General features: G+C 38.8%; 2 protein-coding genes across 2 annotated transcripts in view; one reads left to right on the top strand and one right to left on the bottom strand.

Annotated features, from left to right (window-relative positions):
- Positions 1 to 6,152, top strand: part of LOC106102069 (focadhesin) — a 16,457-nt gene extending 10,305 nt beyond the window's left edge. Inside the window, exons 10-19 of the mRNA XM_013281476.1 lie at positions 3 to 150; positions 409 to 502; positions 1,060 to 1,262; positions 1,769 to 2,011; positions 2,617 to 2,883; positions 3,225 to 3,439; positions 4,009 to 4,125; positions 4,346 to 4,520; positions 5,275 to 5,402; positions 5,934 to 6,152. Coding sequence (XP_013136930.1) covers positions 3 to 150; positions 409 to 502; positions 1,060 to 1,262; positions 1,769 to 2,011; positions 2,617 to 2,883; positions 3,225 to 3,439; positions 4,009 to 4,125; positions 4,346 to 4,520; positions 5,275 to 5,402; positions 5,934 to 5,979 — 1,636 coding nt within the window. The 3' untranslated portion in view covers positions 5,980 to 6,152. The remainder of the gene's footprint in view (positions 1 to 2; positions 151 to 408; positions 503 to 1,059; positions 1,263 to 1,768; positions 2,012 to 2,616; positions 2,884 to 3,224; positions 3,440 to 4,008; positions 4,126 to 4,345; positions 4,521 to 5,274; positions 5,403 to 5,933) is intronic.
- Positions 6,153 to 6,645: 493 nt separating this feature from the next.
- LOC106102179 (uncharacterized protein C1orf43 homolog) lies at positions 6,646 to 10,249 on the bottom strand. The gene is made up of 5 exons (XM_013281591.1): positions 10,091 to 10,249; positions 9,820 to 9,973; positions 8,740 to 8,959; positions 8,154 to 8,286; positions 6,646 to 7,581 (listed from the first exon to the last, which is right to left on the bottom strand). Exons 1-5 carry the CDS (start codon positions 10,247 to 10,249, stop codon positions 7,477 to 7,479), a joined length of 771 nt encoding a protein of 256 aa, XP_013137045.1. The 3' UTR covers positions 6,646 to 7,476.
- Positions 10,250 to 15,830: the final 5,581 nt, after the last annotated feature.

Below are 15,830 nucleotides of genomic sequence, written 5' to 3'. Positions count from 1 at the left end.
GGCGGCGAGTACGAGCAGCTGATGCGTGCGGCGGCGCGCTGGCTGTGGCGGCAGCTGGCGGAGGCGCAGCACCCTGAGCTGGCGGAGGCTGCTGGGGATGCACTCGCTGCATTTAAACTGGAAGACTTCACACTCGCCGACGTGCCGGAGGTAAACAGTATGAATGTGCTATAGTCCGTAATGTTGGTAAAACAGTACGAAGATGTTATCTGTGATACGTTAATGTCGGTAAAACAGTACGAACATGTTATCTGTGACACATTGATGTCGGTAAAACAGTACGAACAAATGAAACGGATAGATGTTTGCTTGGAAATGGCAGATTTTGGTTCGTTTAAATTCAAACGCGCCTGCTAAAAAAGACGGTTAACTATCTCTATTATAAGTTATTATTTGTACTATGTATAGATATTCAGAAGCACGGTGCGGCTGCCGGCCTCGTACTGCAAGACCCCGGCTGATGCTGCGAGGAAACCCGAAGAGGTGCTTGATTACATACCATGTAAGTTATTTAGATTGCCGGTGGATTGAAAGGTGGAGAAAGACTGAAAAAAGTATGCATGGATTGTGTGAAAGGGGATATGGTAAGGAAGGAATGAATTGACGGCTTATAGAGATTGTGCAAAGGCAAAATCTCATCTAGATTGATGAGAATTATTAAATAAATTTACTTTCTTTTTTAGTTTTATTTGGTAATCGATGTAAGGTTGGTTGTTAAGAGAGTCGACGGCTGGGTTTTCTTCTTTATGATACTAGCTAAATTAGGTTTTGCGACATCTAGCGATAATTTTAGACAGTTTGGTTTAGGCCTATAAGGGTGGATTATTTTTTTTATCTTCCACTTAGCCTTTAAGGACAAATTATGATATTTGGCCTTTGAGGGCAAAATATGATATTCATGTCGTATTTGGCCTTTGAGGGCAAATTATATTTTTATCCTGCGTTTGGCGTTTGAGGGCCAATTATGAAATTTATCTTGCACTTTGCCTTTGAGGGCAAACTTTTTGTTCTACTCTACATAAACTCGGCTCAAATTGAAGTGCAAGCTTGTTTGTGCAGGCGAGGTGTGGGGCGAGGTGTACCGCTGCGCGCGGGGCGGCGCGCGCGGCGCGGGGCGGCTGGCGGGCGCGCTGTGCGGCGCCGAGCTGCGCGCGTACCGCGGCGGGCTGTACAGCACGGAGGGCCGCGGGGAGCCGCGCTCCTACGCCCACCTGCAGCCGCACAGCGTGCTGCGGGGACTCATGGACTGCTTTAGGAAACAGGTTATATTTACTATATTACTTACTAGCTTTCGCCCGCGACTCTGTCTGCGTGGAAATTAAGAAATTAAAAGTCTATAAAAAAATAGCTGTGTTCTAACAGTCTATCCGCTATATCTCTACCAAATTTCATCGAAATCCGTTCAGCGGTTTAGGCTACAAACTCTAACAAACATCCATCCACCCATCTATCCATCTGACCATCTAAACTATAGTAATTTATTTAAAATACATGTAAAGCACACACACATTTCTTTGTTATGTAAGATATCAACAATCACATTATATTTTTATCTAATTCTTTTTTCAATTCCAACCTCTACACTTACAGCACGTTATAGGCTATATATTTTTACTTATAATCTTGTATATTGAAAAAAAAAACGAATGCCAGTCGATGGCATAAATAGCAGTTTTAAATAGACATATGATAACCGAATTCGAAAGGTGGATAACTCTGTTTGGGAACCTGTACCCAGCAGAAATGCTGATAGGATCTTTTATTCCAGGTGACGTCACCCACGTTCGAGTACTCGGACGAGGTGCTGCTGGCGATGCTGGAGACGCTGTCGCAGGAGTTCCCGAAGCCACTGCCGCCGCTGGAGCTGTGCTTCCTGCACGAGGCGCTGCACCGCGGGCGCGCCTGGCGCAGCCTGGGGCTGAAGCTGGCGGCGCGCCAGGCGCCCGTCTCGCCCTCGGCGCGCCGCCTGCTCGACAACTTCCTCGTGGGGCTGCAGCCCGGCCTCTGCGATGTAACTAACATATATATACTAGCTTCCGCCCGCGACTCCGTCCGCGTGGAATTAAAAAAAAAAGTAAGTAGCCTATGTTTCCTTCCAGACTATCCTCTACATCTATTCCAAATTTCATCAAAATCCGTTAAGCCGTTTAGGCTACTAACTCTAATAAACATCCATCCATCTAAACTTTCGCATTTGTAATTTTAGTATGATATATCTATAAACTAAATGTTGTTTGCAACTTCGTCTACGTGAAATAAAAAAATAATAAAAAGAATCCTGTTACTCCGCGATAACGTCGTTTTTAATGGTGTAATTTTTAAATCGGTCCAGTAGTTTTTGAGTTATTACAATACACGGGAATGTTTTATGCTAACGAAGTTTGCGGGCGACAGCTATAGTAATATTATGAAGAGAAAATATTGGCATTTTTGAATTTGTGTATGTATTGAAATAACTCAAAAACTACTGGACTGATTTCAAAAATTCTTGCAACATTTAAAAGCAACTGAGTAACGTAGGCTACATATTTTAATTTCACACGGACGAAGTCGCGAGCAACAGCTAGTAACATACTGTAATTTTTAAACTATATAAGTTTATTTTTGTTTTTATAGGAAGCCGATGTAATGTTAATATTCGAGTACTTACACATACTATGTCGTGGTATGCCCCCCAACTCCCTCCGCGGGCCTCTAGAGCGTTGCTTAGGAGACTCCTTCTCCTCTCTACCTAAGGCAGTGGGAGAAGAGGAGCCCCTCTTCATCCAGCAGCTGCGGTACATCCAGCAGGCCCTCGCCTGCGACAGGATACATGACGCCAACAGAACTCTTCTATCACAGATTGTGGAGACTTATTTTGATGTCATCCCCGAAGATAGTGTGGTAAATTATTTATCCTATTATTTTTTGCTTTAAGCAAGTAGTCATCCTTTTTCGTAGCAACCATCTTAGATTTATGCTTCTGTGTTTTTTCTCAAGCCTTTTGTTATTCATGTTGGCATGCAATGTTATCCGCCAGTTTGTGACGGCGTTCATTTTCTTATTTTATATGTACCATAGTGTACTGTACCGTGTTAAGGTCTTTATGGACGTAAAAATGTATTTATTACAGAGATATTTCTTAAATTTTGATATTTGGTCCTTGGAGTCGGAACGATTATCGACTTTTTAATAGTTTTGGTCTTTATAGCATAGTGTTAGAGTTGTATTTGCAATGTCGGTAGGCGTGGGAGGCGTACGTGTCGTGTTGCGTGCTGTTGTCCAGCAAGTACTTGGAGCGCATGACGTCACCGAGCGGGTGGTGGGAGGTGTGCGCGGGGCGGCTGCGGCGCGCCTGCCGCGTGCGCGCCGCGCTGCCCGCCGCGCTGCCCGCCGCCCACTGCCGCGCGCCGCTGCACTGGCTCAACGAGCTTATAGACGCGTGCGCACAACTCCCCTCGTAAGTATACAAGGCAACATGTAAAATATGTAGTAGAAATATCAGATTTTGTTACCTTATCTGACAGACATTTTTGAGCTATCTGAACCTTTATCAGGAAGTGGTGGGACAGGCTCTAATTATACCACCACTGATTGATAGACCCTTAGATAGCGTTAAATTTTCACTGTCAGATAAGAGAACAAAGTTCGAAATTTCCATCACATATGTGAGACAAACCCTAACTATCACACCACTGGCTGATCTCAAATAAGGGTACAAAATCCGGTATTTCCACCATATACTTTACATGTTCGATTGTTATCAGACAATTTACAATTTACTAGTAGTGATATTTTAGCCTTACCAGATAACAATTCAATGTATGTTTGATTTATCGCTTGAGTTTAATTAAAATTTTACATTTTAGGTTAAAAATTAAAAAAAGCTTAAATAAATTTAAAAAAGTCTATTATTGTACTGTTATTATTTTTCTACATATGCCATGTAAACCTACAATTACGACAAATTATCTTCATGTTACTCAATGAAAAAGTAGAAAAGGGTGAAAAGGGCGTATTCCCGTGCAGGGTGCAGGAGTACTCCCTTCAGTGCATGAGGCGGGCGCTGCAGGCCGCGCCGCACGCCGCCAGCCCCCGCGACTGGCTGCTGCAGCTGATGGCGCGCACGCAGGTCGCCTTCAAGGAGTAAGTTGTACTAGTACTTTGAATACTGGAAATACTTGAAATAGCTTGAAAACCAGCGACACTGGATCTTCCAGGTTTAGCTGAGCCCTCTTCTGCCAAATTTTTTGTATAATGTTTTTGATGGAAATGACTGAGTTGATGGAAGATAGAGTTATTAGGAGGACAAAAACCTGTTGCGCTACGGCAGTAGGTTAAAAAGAAGATTGCTGTTCATTCTCAGAACGGAGGATGAATCAGCGAAGCTGTACCTGTGCGAGGTGTTCATGCTGAGCGTGTGTGTGCTGAGCGGCGTGTGGCGGCTGCCCGCCGCCGCGCCGCCTCCACTGCGCGCGCTGCTGCCCGCCGCGCTCGCCGCACTGCTGGCCAGGGAGCAATGGAACAGCTGCACGCTGCAGGTATGTAGCAGCTCCCTCGCCGCCTGCACTGCGCGCTGCTGCGTCACTATTTTGGTAATATGTTAAGGCAAACGAGCATGCGACCACCTAAATCCGCTAAAATGGCGAAGCGACAGCTGCCTATTGGCATCTGCAATTGCAGATGCGTTGCCTACCTTTAATCCACGGAGGAGGATAAACATATAAAAAAGATATTTCCCCTTCCTGTGTCTCCTCCGCCGTCAAATCCACTTTTCAATCTCAACCTTTCCTTATAAAATAAAGGTGGTAAGAGAAAGGGACTTTAATTAGGCCTCTGAAAGAATAGAAAAATCTCGGCCGCTTTAAATGTGTTAATCATCACAGAAAGGGGATAATTTTCCTATCAATCCCCCGCCCAATCCATTCTAATCCTTTCCCAGTGCGGAACGGAAAGAGGAAGTGGATAAAAAAGAAGTCTGCAGGTGTATAGGTCCCTCGAGCCGGATGCGGGTGTCATTATTAGATAATGTTTCATCAGGTATAGAAGATAAGGTATAAAAGGTTAGTATGGTATGGGCATGTTATGAAGGTTGAATCGCATGTTACAAGAACGTTAGTTATGAGTGTGGGACACCGGTAGAGGTAGACCTAGAAAGAGATGTATTGTGTGAAAAGTGACATGATTAAGGGAGTGATGACTGAGATGACGTATGATAGTTATTTGAAGGAAAAAACCTGTTGCGCCACTACGGGAGTAGGATGATGATGATGATGATGATGAATGTATCATCAGGTGTTAGAGTGGCTGTGCCACACGCGCACCGCCACTAAGGATGCGGCGACGGCGCGCAGCTGCCAGCGCGCACTGCTCGCACTCAGGCACACGGAGCAGTTCACCTCGCACAATATATGGATCAAATTGTAAGTTTTGTGTTCAAAATTCATATTAATATTGTATACTAACTGTTAATCGCGACTCCATCCGCGTGGAATTAAAATAAACAAAAGTTTGCCTATGTGTTCTTCCAAACTATGGTCTACATCTATTCCAAATTTCAACCAGATCCGTTCAGCAGTTTAAGCTACAAACTCTAAATAACATCCATCTAAATTTTCTCATTTATAATATACTAGCTGTTGCTCGCGACTTCGCCCTGAAAATTGACGCTTTGACTTGAAATTAAAAAAATTGTAACCTACATATATTACTCACTGATATCGTAGCTTTATTGATGGAAAAAATTTTTGAAATCGACCCAGTAGTTTTCTAGTTATTTCAATACATACAAAAATACAAATGTATCCTTTATAATATTAGTACAGATTTTACACATTGGTATAAATGTAGAGGATAGTCTGGAAGAACACATAGGCTGCATTTTTGCTTTTTTTAATTCCACGCGGACGGAGTCGCGGGCGAAAGCTAGTATATACATGTGTATTTTGTTTCAGAGAGAGTCAGTTTGCTGTGTCGGAGGTCGGCAGTGCTGATGATTGAAATGTGCCTAATATATTGCTTTGTGCCTTATACTAGTCTATATTAAAAATGTATAATAACCACAATTTTTTATATATTAATATAATAAATGAAAATGTACTGATTGTTGATTAAATGAAATAAGATGTTCTCTGTGACTGTTATGATCTGATTAATATTTTGTCTGTTTTAGGTTATGTAACTATGTTATTTAAGTAAGAAATATTGTTGTAAACATTTAAGTTATGATGAATATAAACATTAAATAAGTTAAATAATTTTATAGCGTTTTTTATTTATAGTCATCATTTATTTTCATCAATATTCAAGTTAAGAAACTTCACCTACAAATTGAAATGCAGCATTCTCGAGAGCTTTGCTTAGGTTTCGATAAAAACGGGATAAACAGCAAGTGTAATACTTTCAAAATGGTGTAACTGCTAAGACATCATAATAGATCTAAAAAAATGAAAAGGTTTTGTCTATACTAATATGGAGAGGAAGGTTTGTAGTTTTGTACGTATTCGATTCACGTAAAAACTGGGCCGATTTTAAAAATCCTTTCACCATTAAAAAGGCTATATTTTTTTTAATTCGACGCGGGTGAAGTCGCGATCAGAAGCTAGTGTTATTGTATTTCATAGAATAAACTATCTGATATTGGGTTTTGAAAAAAAAAACAATAACGTAGATTTTTCATTTATTAAGATGAAACATGTATCTATTAATCACTAACTTCACACATAAATACTATAGTTCGCGTCATGTAAAAAGAACTAACGGCAACTGGGCATTGGACGATTTATTGGTGTATTAGGTGATGAGGTGAGACGCGCGGCAAGTTTCCCGGCCAGTGTTGCCAATGAAAATTTTTACCCGGCCGTGTTCATCGTGTAAAAAGTTTCTGTATGGGAAAAGATCATAATTTACTGTTTCTATTTAATTAAACTTTGCATAATTAGTCAAATAGTCGTTGTTCTTTATTATATTTTTTCATCATTTTTTTTATGATATTGTATCTAATATCTATGTTTGTAATAAATAAAATAAAAGTGAAACGCCTAGTGATTTCGTGCGTGAGTGTAGCAATGCGCAAATGGTTTCTTCCAGTCTTCTTATTACAAGACGCGCCCATTTTTCACTGACAGTTGACAATCGTAATTACCACAGACTATAAAATTAATTCGAATGTACACAGTATGGACATACATTAAAAAAGTAAGTTTATTTGTTATTTTACACATATATACAAACACACAACAGTTTCTTATTGAAAATATATACAATTAGGAAAAGTGGATTAAATAAAAAATTGAATCGAATATACACAGCATGGACATACATTAAAAAAGTAAATAAATTTATTTAATCTCTAATTCTCTTCTTCACTAATATTTGAAAACACTATCACAAACGTCACTATATCACTATTTCCTTCTAGATGTCCAGTTTGTATTCTGTTCTGTGCTGTGCCGCACCACGTCAGAGCGTCTTGGCGTCGTGGCGGGCGCGCCGGGCTCACACGGCGGTCTCGTCGGGCGGGGGCTTCGCCGCGGGCTCTGTGGGGCTCCGCACCGGCACACGGATTATCTCATCCTCCATTTTTGACTCCACCGGCATGTTCTGCACAAATATTACAATATTTGAAATAGATAAACAAAATCTATGAATTATATCATTAAAATTTCAATATTATTTTTAAAATGAATAGCTTGTTTCAATTAATATCCTATATCGAATTCAAATGGCATTCTAAATTATGAAATAATGGACTGTTACACTATATTGATTACTGATTCACCATAGTCTTCCATTATAACTGCTTTTGGAAATTTGGAACTGTGTTCCTAAGTATTATTTCAAATAGGTTAGCTTTATAGGTGTTTTTATTCATAATACAAGTGTTTGTATGCATATGTAGTCAAGTAAATCTGCGGTTTTCCATTTACAGGAAAAAAATCTTTGTTGCTTGCATAGAAGCTAGACCTATATCGTGAGGGTTTCCTAACTAACTTCTAACAAATGACAGATAGCGGTGAGTTGCGTAAACAACAGAATAATAAAAAAGCTCCATGTAGTATGTCATACAGTCACATTTTAAAGTCTTTTGGTTATTGTTTCCGATAAACATTTCAATGTATACATAATGTTTAGATACAGTAGCCTTTAAGTTGTAAAAGTGTTCCCCACGGTACCTCTAGCGCGGTGTAGTGGTTGTGCAGCACGGCGGGCAGCTTGGCGGCGGGGCGCAGCAGGCGCGCCGGCCGCCGCTGCGGGCTGTCGCGCGGCGAGCCGCGGCACGCGCCCACGCTCTTCAGCAGCCGAGCGCTACAACATCCACCACCTCCTTATCCTACTCCCATACCCACCGAGTTCCACCTCCAGGTTCATCTATCGTCCATCATCACACAATCCATCCATCTCCTTGTAGATCCACCTCTACTGGTGTACTCGACACTACTTAATTCTGTAGCAACATATTATTTTTTACACAAAACAGATCTATGCAACAAAACTTACTTGGTAAATAAATAAACAACCCCAGAATAGGAGAGATATCTGATTTCAATGGCAACAGTGACTAACTTCACTTTTATAGCATAAAGTGGCAAAAAAATGCCACCTGAGTTTGCTGAAAGAGCAAAGCGACCATTGCCTTTAGACATTGAAAGCAGGTGCATACCTTTTCCTTCCATAGTAATCACAATCATCTCAAAACATTATTACAACATAGTATTCCCCTCATAAAATTAATAAACACAGAACAAGTTCACAACTTACGCATCCAATAACTTCAACAGCAATCTCGAATAAGCTCTGTACTCATCATCCCCAAACTCAGCGGGATGATGTCGGGCACACTCATATGTATCACAGAACTGATGCACCAGCTTCTGTCCGCGGCCGTCCAGTGGTGCTGCTAGAGATGACAGCAGGAAAGAGCGCAGCGATTCACGCGGACGACGACGCAATCCTGGGTCCTGACGGGCTATTTCTTCTTCTGTAATCAGGGACCAATTATAAGGGGCTAGCTTTCTCAACTCTCTCTCTCAACTCAGTGTGGAATTAAAAAAAAAACAAAACTGAGTAGCCTATGTGTTCTTCCACACTATCCTCTACATCTATGCCAAATTTCATTAAGATCTGTTTAGCAGTTTAGGCTACAAACTATAACAAACATCCATCCATCCGTCTGTCTAAACTTCCCATTCATAATATTACTAGCTGTTGCTCACAACTTCATCTGCATGAATTAAAATTGTAGCCTATGTTACTCACTGATAATGTAGTATTATGGTCAATGAATTTTTAAAATTGTATTGTGCCCAGTAGTTTTTGAGTTATTTCAATACATACAAAATTCCAAAAATCGTCTTTATAATATTAGTATAGATAAAGGATAAGTCTTAGATATTCAGCATTAATAAATATCTTGTAAAGGAGAATGTTTTAAATTAGTTTAATTTTTTTTAACATAAGGTGGCAAACGAGCAAGCGGTCACCTGAATCAGCCAAAATGGCGAAGTGACCGCTGTCCATAGACATCCGCAAATGCAGATGCGTTGCTTACCTTTATACGACAGAAGAGGAGACGCACAAAAAGATATTTCCCCTTCCTATGCATCTCCTCCACCGTCAAATCCACTTCCCCTTCCCATCCTCTCCTTATAAGAAAAGGGTGGTAAAGAGAAAGGGACTTAAATTAGGCCTCTGGCACCACACTCATCAGACGAAACACGGAATTGCTTCCATTTCACGCCTGTCTTCTGTGTGGTTGTGGTGTTACACCGGGCGTGCCGGCCCTACAGTGCTAAGATGTTAAAGCGGACACTACCACTGTTAAAATAATATTTAACATACCTAAAGTCTTAACATCATCCACTGCTCGGAATCTGTAGTGGTAAGGCTGCTGCGGCTCTAGGATGTAGTGCGATGGCTCCGCGCTCAGGAGACGAGGTTCTGTCACTATGCGAGGAACTGCTTCTATACGTCTTTCTATCTCTTTCTTCAAACTCTGTTGTAAAACACTCATATTCATATGTTTTATACATTTTAGTGCTTGCTTAGTTTCTATAATGGAAGAATCATATAATTTTTCTTGATCACAATTATTAGGTACAAAATAAGTTACCTTTTTCGCATCCGCACCAATTGGTATATGAGGCCCTCTACGAGACCTTAGAGCAAATCTAGTAATTTGCCTTTTCGCAAAAATAAATAATATCACAAATGTTAAAACACCGCCACTTATTATAAATATAATATTCCTTATACTTGTAAAGGCCTGCATATTTTTTTACATAGATTGAATTTTTATCAACTGTAAAAAGTTATACTTTTAATCAAAATGAAATAAAACCGAACAATTTGATTTTCATTTCTAGCTGTCAACTGTCAATGTCATTATCGATTGTTTTTGTTTGTTCTTTGCTTTTTATGCCACAGGTTTAGCGAGTATTCTGCCATGCCCAGATTTATTTTTACAGTTTATCTCTCTTTATATTAAGAGTGACCGGATTAATTTAATAACTTCGTTATTTGATATTTTATTTACTTTACTACTTAATGAGAACATTTAAAAAAAAAATTTTCGTTTTCGTATGTCGTAATCACCCGCAATGTTTTCTCCTTATGCCATTTTTACTTTTAGCTTCATCAAGTTAGAATTTCGTACCATTAAACAAAAAGTAACAAGATGCTTTATAAACCTTATAACACGAATCAATATTACATTTAGGGTCAAGCAAATAAAACGTTGTAAAACAAATAAACAGACCTGTGACCTGTTGTTCAATACATTTTACCGATTCGAAATTCTCTTACGTAAAGATCTCAGAGGTGTATACTAGATTTGTTAGTCTTGGGTTTATTTTTGTCAGTTCAATGTTATAAACGTAAGCACACGTAAAATTGCAAAGAAAGAAATAATACAAATGACTTTAAACAGTAAATAATAAATCTGTTAATACCCTAAATTACTTATTTTTTTATAAACATTAGTAACAAAAATCTTTGTTTCACTTTATATTAGTAAGGAATAAAATCATTTTATAAGTTCCAAGCGGCACAATGGTTCAGTCGATATGCATAAAACTATGCACGCATTTTAAAATGTTATCGTTCCTAGAAACGCCTTATTATTAATTCATCGTATATCATACACGGCACATACAAGCCGTACACAAATTCCATCATCATGATTCTTTCTATTGAGCGTTGGGCGAGCCACGAACGAACGTCTTTGGCGGGAAACGAGACTTGAATACTGATATTCAATATGGCGGCGACGTGCGGTGACCAATCGTTCCAATACGGACTGTCGATTGTTCAACTAACAACAAATGGTTTCGTCGACGAATAAGGACAACTATATTTCCATTATAAAGTTGCTTCGAACATTAAAGAGTAAATTGACGTATTTACTAAGCTATATGAGACCTCCAATGAGTTCTGTTTATCACTAGATATTGTCTACCATAGTAATTGCAACATTATTACAAAACAACCAGGTAGATATATATAAACCGTGGTCTAACTCTAGATTTTAACACCCACACATTTGCATATATAGTAAATAGGTTTGGCCAATGTAGTCACGGTCCAGAATACGGTACCAGCTTTCTGGGAAGAACAGAGATATAAAGGACAGAAAAGGAAAAGGTTTCGGTCTTACATTCGCCCAAGTTATAAATGATTCTCACAACATACCAAACTAAATACCTACCTCGTTTAATTCAACTCATCTTATCGTCTAGTAACGGTGTTCTCAGGAAGAAAGTTCTATATCCAAGACCATATTGAAGACACATTTCGTCTGACGAGTGAGGATGAGGCCTATTCACCCTTTCCTGATTCGTACAAGCAAATACTGGTAGTTGGGGTAGTTAATTTTGCGAGGGATAGGACTAATATCTGGGGAAATTTTCACTTTTTGTGAGTCCCCTCCTCTGTAAGTTAAAGGTAGCCAAAGCATCAGCAAACGTAGATATCTATTAGCAGCGTTCGCTTAACCATTTTACTGAAATCCGTCGGTTTATCACCTTATACTATAAAAAAAACTTACTGAAGTAAAATTACATTATGGATGGATAATGTGTGGGGTAAATTACTGTAAATAAAGTCAATTTTGCATACCTTTTATAAATTAGTTACTTCTTTATCAAGGTAACTATATTAACATTACGGTGTAGTCGTGAACTTGTGTTTAGCGCCGAAACGCGGGCGGGCGGCAGGGGGCGGGCGTCCATCTTGTGACGCGTCACCGGCGATCCATTTTGACATGTTCCCGCTAAAACCGACGACCTTGAGTGTTACAAGTACACACTTGTTATGTAACACAATACACCGCTTTTAGATATTGTATTCGCTTATTAGCTATTTTATACGGGTTACAAAGTAATTGGAAACAGCCTCAAACACAAATGTCTAATAAGTTGTCCGACTTTCGGCCGCAAAGTTATGTAAAGGTTATGTACGTACCAGGCTAGTAATTTAATCACGTGCTGAGTAATTTAGTAGCAAAAAAATTATGAAAATTCAGTCGAATAGATTAGGGAATCAATAGAAAAAAGTGATTTAGCTATTTAATTACTTGACTAATTTACTAGTCTGATGGGAACTAGACAATAGTGGACGATAGTAGACAATAGGAGCCGCCTATATCCAACTTAGTGGCTGTTTGTTCATAAGCCAACTTCTAGTTTAAAAATGTAACCGATAACCATGTCATGGAATTGAACAAAAATGCCAACGTTTTTTTGAAGGTTAAACAAATAATTAGAAGTCGTGTACATTTGTATTCATAAGGATGTAAATAGTTAACACTTAAAATTACTTCAAGTGTTACCATGCTATAATAAGGTTGTATAATTTGTGTATGAAATTTTCCCTAAAAGTTGTACTTTGGAAAAATACTTTATTTTATTTTAGATTTTTTTATAATCACCTAATTCAGAAGACAATATCTTTCCTACCTACCTACTTCTAAACGAACTTTCAAAGTTTCCCTTTTGTTTCTTATGTCATTATTATATTGTTTGACAAGTGAAACTTGTAGAACATACGGGACGATATTGCGTTGCTGATCTAACTACTAGTGTTAAACTTTGTTAATATAAAATATTGACGAGTACCTCAAGTTATACAATAAAATTTGTTGTAAAAACTCAGAAAAAGAGAAGACAAAATTTCGTATCATCATCAGCTCAACACGTGTCGTCATCGAAGGTGATCCTACTCTAAGGGGTGACTAGACCTTAAACCACGCTGGCCCACTAAGGATTGAATTCACGCCTTATTTTTGACTTTTTCGCAGATATGTTTCATCACTATGCATGTATCTACAAAATTACCTTAAAAACTACTGGACCGATTTTAAAAATTCTTTCACCATTAAAAAGCTACGTTATCAATGAGTAACATAGGCTATATATTTTTTTATTTCCACTCGGATGAAGTCGCGAGCAACAACTATTATCTAGTACTTTGAGAATATTGGACCGTATGTTCTATGTACCGGTGACACCGCATGCGTATGCGCAGCGCGTACAGATCCTTGTACAATGGCGTTGGTACGCGTAAGTATGCACTGTCTCCCCCCTCGGTGCCTCTTGCCCACCCCCGCTACCCTTCGCGATGGTAATTCACCGCCACAGTAATATAATTACCATTAACACCTTGGTAACTAAAGTAAACCGTTCTTACTAATGTCTAGTTCGCACTAGTAATTAAATCCAGCCAGTAAGTAAAACGTGAGGTTCGGACCTAAGCCTGGGATGACTAGCCCATAGTCAACCACGCTGGCCTAGTGCGTGTTGATTGGGTAATGTTAGGATGAAAATCGGGCAACATTAGAACATCGGCATAGACCCGTCCCTATCTGACAGCTGTCAATGGCGGGAGGCAGTTGCCCGAGTGGTTAATTTAATTACTTTGTTACAGTTATATTTACGTCCTCAGAACAAATATCTTTGAATTTCTTCGCCGTCATGTGCAGGTTGCAATACAATGTTTACTCTCGCCGTAAGAACGTCAGGAAAATTATGTAACTACATTTAAATTCGAAAAAGCGAAAATCACATTGGTTTATTACTTCGAACCCAAGATCTGTAGATTGCAAGTCAAGTACTTAATCCCCTGAGCCACCGATGCTCTTAAATTACTGCATTCATAATAATAATTTCAAAATTGTAAACAGTAAAGATGAATTAAATATATTGTTAATTTGATAAACAATAAATGTGGGCGAAAGTTGTTTCGAAGGCCACGCCTACAGCCACGAGTACTGCTGGGCTTAGCTCTGCCTACTGTAACGATGGTAATCACACACAACCTTTCACACTAACCTAAAAACAATTTTCGAACTCGAAACGGTTTACCAATACTTTTAATAAGCATTTTTTATCTATCTATTGTCTATTAGAGCGTGAAGGGATAATTTTGAACATCATTTTATGAGTCTATGCAAGTTCCATCATTCAGTCATGTAGTTTTATTTTCTTTATTTTTATAGGATTTTGGTTCCTTAGTCAGTTCCTTTTGTCAGTCCCGTAATCATACTATCATACTAGTTAATATTATAAATGCGAAAACTAGTAACCTTAAAAAAACAAAAAATAGGTAGAAGACAGTCAATTTATAAATAAAAAATTCTATGCATTTATATTTATCTATGCATTTGTAAAATTAATAAATCAAAAATAGATATAGAGATGTACTATGTTACTCGCAGTCGGCTCAATGAGGGCGTAATTGCATGATTAACTGAATGAGTCATTCGTTACATCATGAATCCATTCATCAGAGATCTTCGGTCCCAGAGCCGCGCCTACGCGAGATTCTACGCATGTGAGTAGATGCGAACCAATAAATACACTCAATCTGATAATATAAGCTTTTTTGCAAACGCACGGCGGAAACACCATTGGACACAACACTAGAGGCATTTTACAGTTACATGTTAAAAAATTAGCCTTCTTAGTAATTTAGGTACATAGAGAAATAGAACTTATTGCAAAGGAGATTGAAATCGTTAAAAAAGGTTGAATATATCGAATTTTACGGTTTAAACCTTGTTTAGCATAATAAGGGAAAATTTAATATTTTCTTAAATAAAAAATTTCTTAAGACGTCCCTTAGTTATGTTAAGTCATGCGTTTGCTTGTACTGATAAAAAACTAGAAGATAGTCGAATTCGAACCTAGGAATCAATCTTGGTTTTACTATGCGTAATCTAACCTATTTGAACGCTTCAATATTGAATCATTGTCAACTGACCGAAGAGAAAGCGTGTTTGGATAAATAGAAATTACTTTTAGTATGCGAGAATTATGATTGTGACTTTTATTTGTATTTTCAGTACATATAAACTCAATAGAATTTTAGAAAGAAGTGTTTAATTATTTATTTGAAAAACTATTCAAGTGGGTTATTCCCCAGTTCCAAAATCTTACGCAATATAATTAAGGTTCCTAATATTCCGTAACGTAAACGCGTTACTTGTCTAATCAAAATTGGAAGAAAAATTTCCATTGTACATGTATTTTTCATTAAATAATTATGAGTAAGCTTTTACCGAATAATAGTTTGACACTTCACCGTCACACGGAAGCGTATGAACCATCATGTGAATTTAAATGAGACATTTCCTCGTAACCCTAAAGCCAAAACTGTCCAACGGAAACCGACCAGGATGTCCTCTCCCCTTATGGCGCACTGTCTCCTTCGCATCCAGACAGACTTATAACCACCTCAACGCTTTAATATATGGCGGTATCGGCCATTTTATAACACTTGCGCGTGCGTCGCTTCCTGCGACCGAAGGAGCGCTACCTACCCATTGTTTCGTAGGAGGGGATCTATGTGACCCGAAT

The sequence above is a fragment of the Papilio polytes genome, unplaced genomic scaffold, assembly GCF_000836215.1.
Source record: "Papilio polytes unplaced genomic scaffold, Ppol_1.0 DF823923.1, whole genome shotgun sequence".
Classification (NCBI taxonomy): Eukaryota; Metazoa; Arthropoda; class Insecta; order Lepidoptera; family Papilionidae; genus Papilio; species Papilio polytes.
Note: the sequence above shows the minus strand (reverse complement) of the source record. Positions and strands in the feature narration are given on the sequence as shown.

What these genes read in the sequence shown, in the direction of transcription:
- LOC106102179 (XM_013281591.1), bottom strand. Translation starts at nt 10,249, where the DNA reads ATGCAGGCCTTTACAAGTATAAGGAATATTATATTTATAATAAGTGGC. An exon ending in GGATGATGTTAAGACTTTAG is followed by an intron (nt 8,960 to 9,819) that starts GTATGTTAAATA and finishes CCCTGATTACAG; the next exon opens with AAGAAGAAATAGCCCGTCAG. An exon ending in ACCACTACACCGCGCTAGAG is followed by an intron (nt 7,582 to 8,153) that starts GTACCGTGGGGA and finishes ATATTTGTGCAG; the next exon opens with AACATGCCGGTGGAGTCAAA.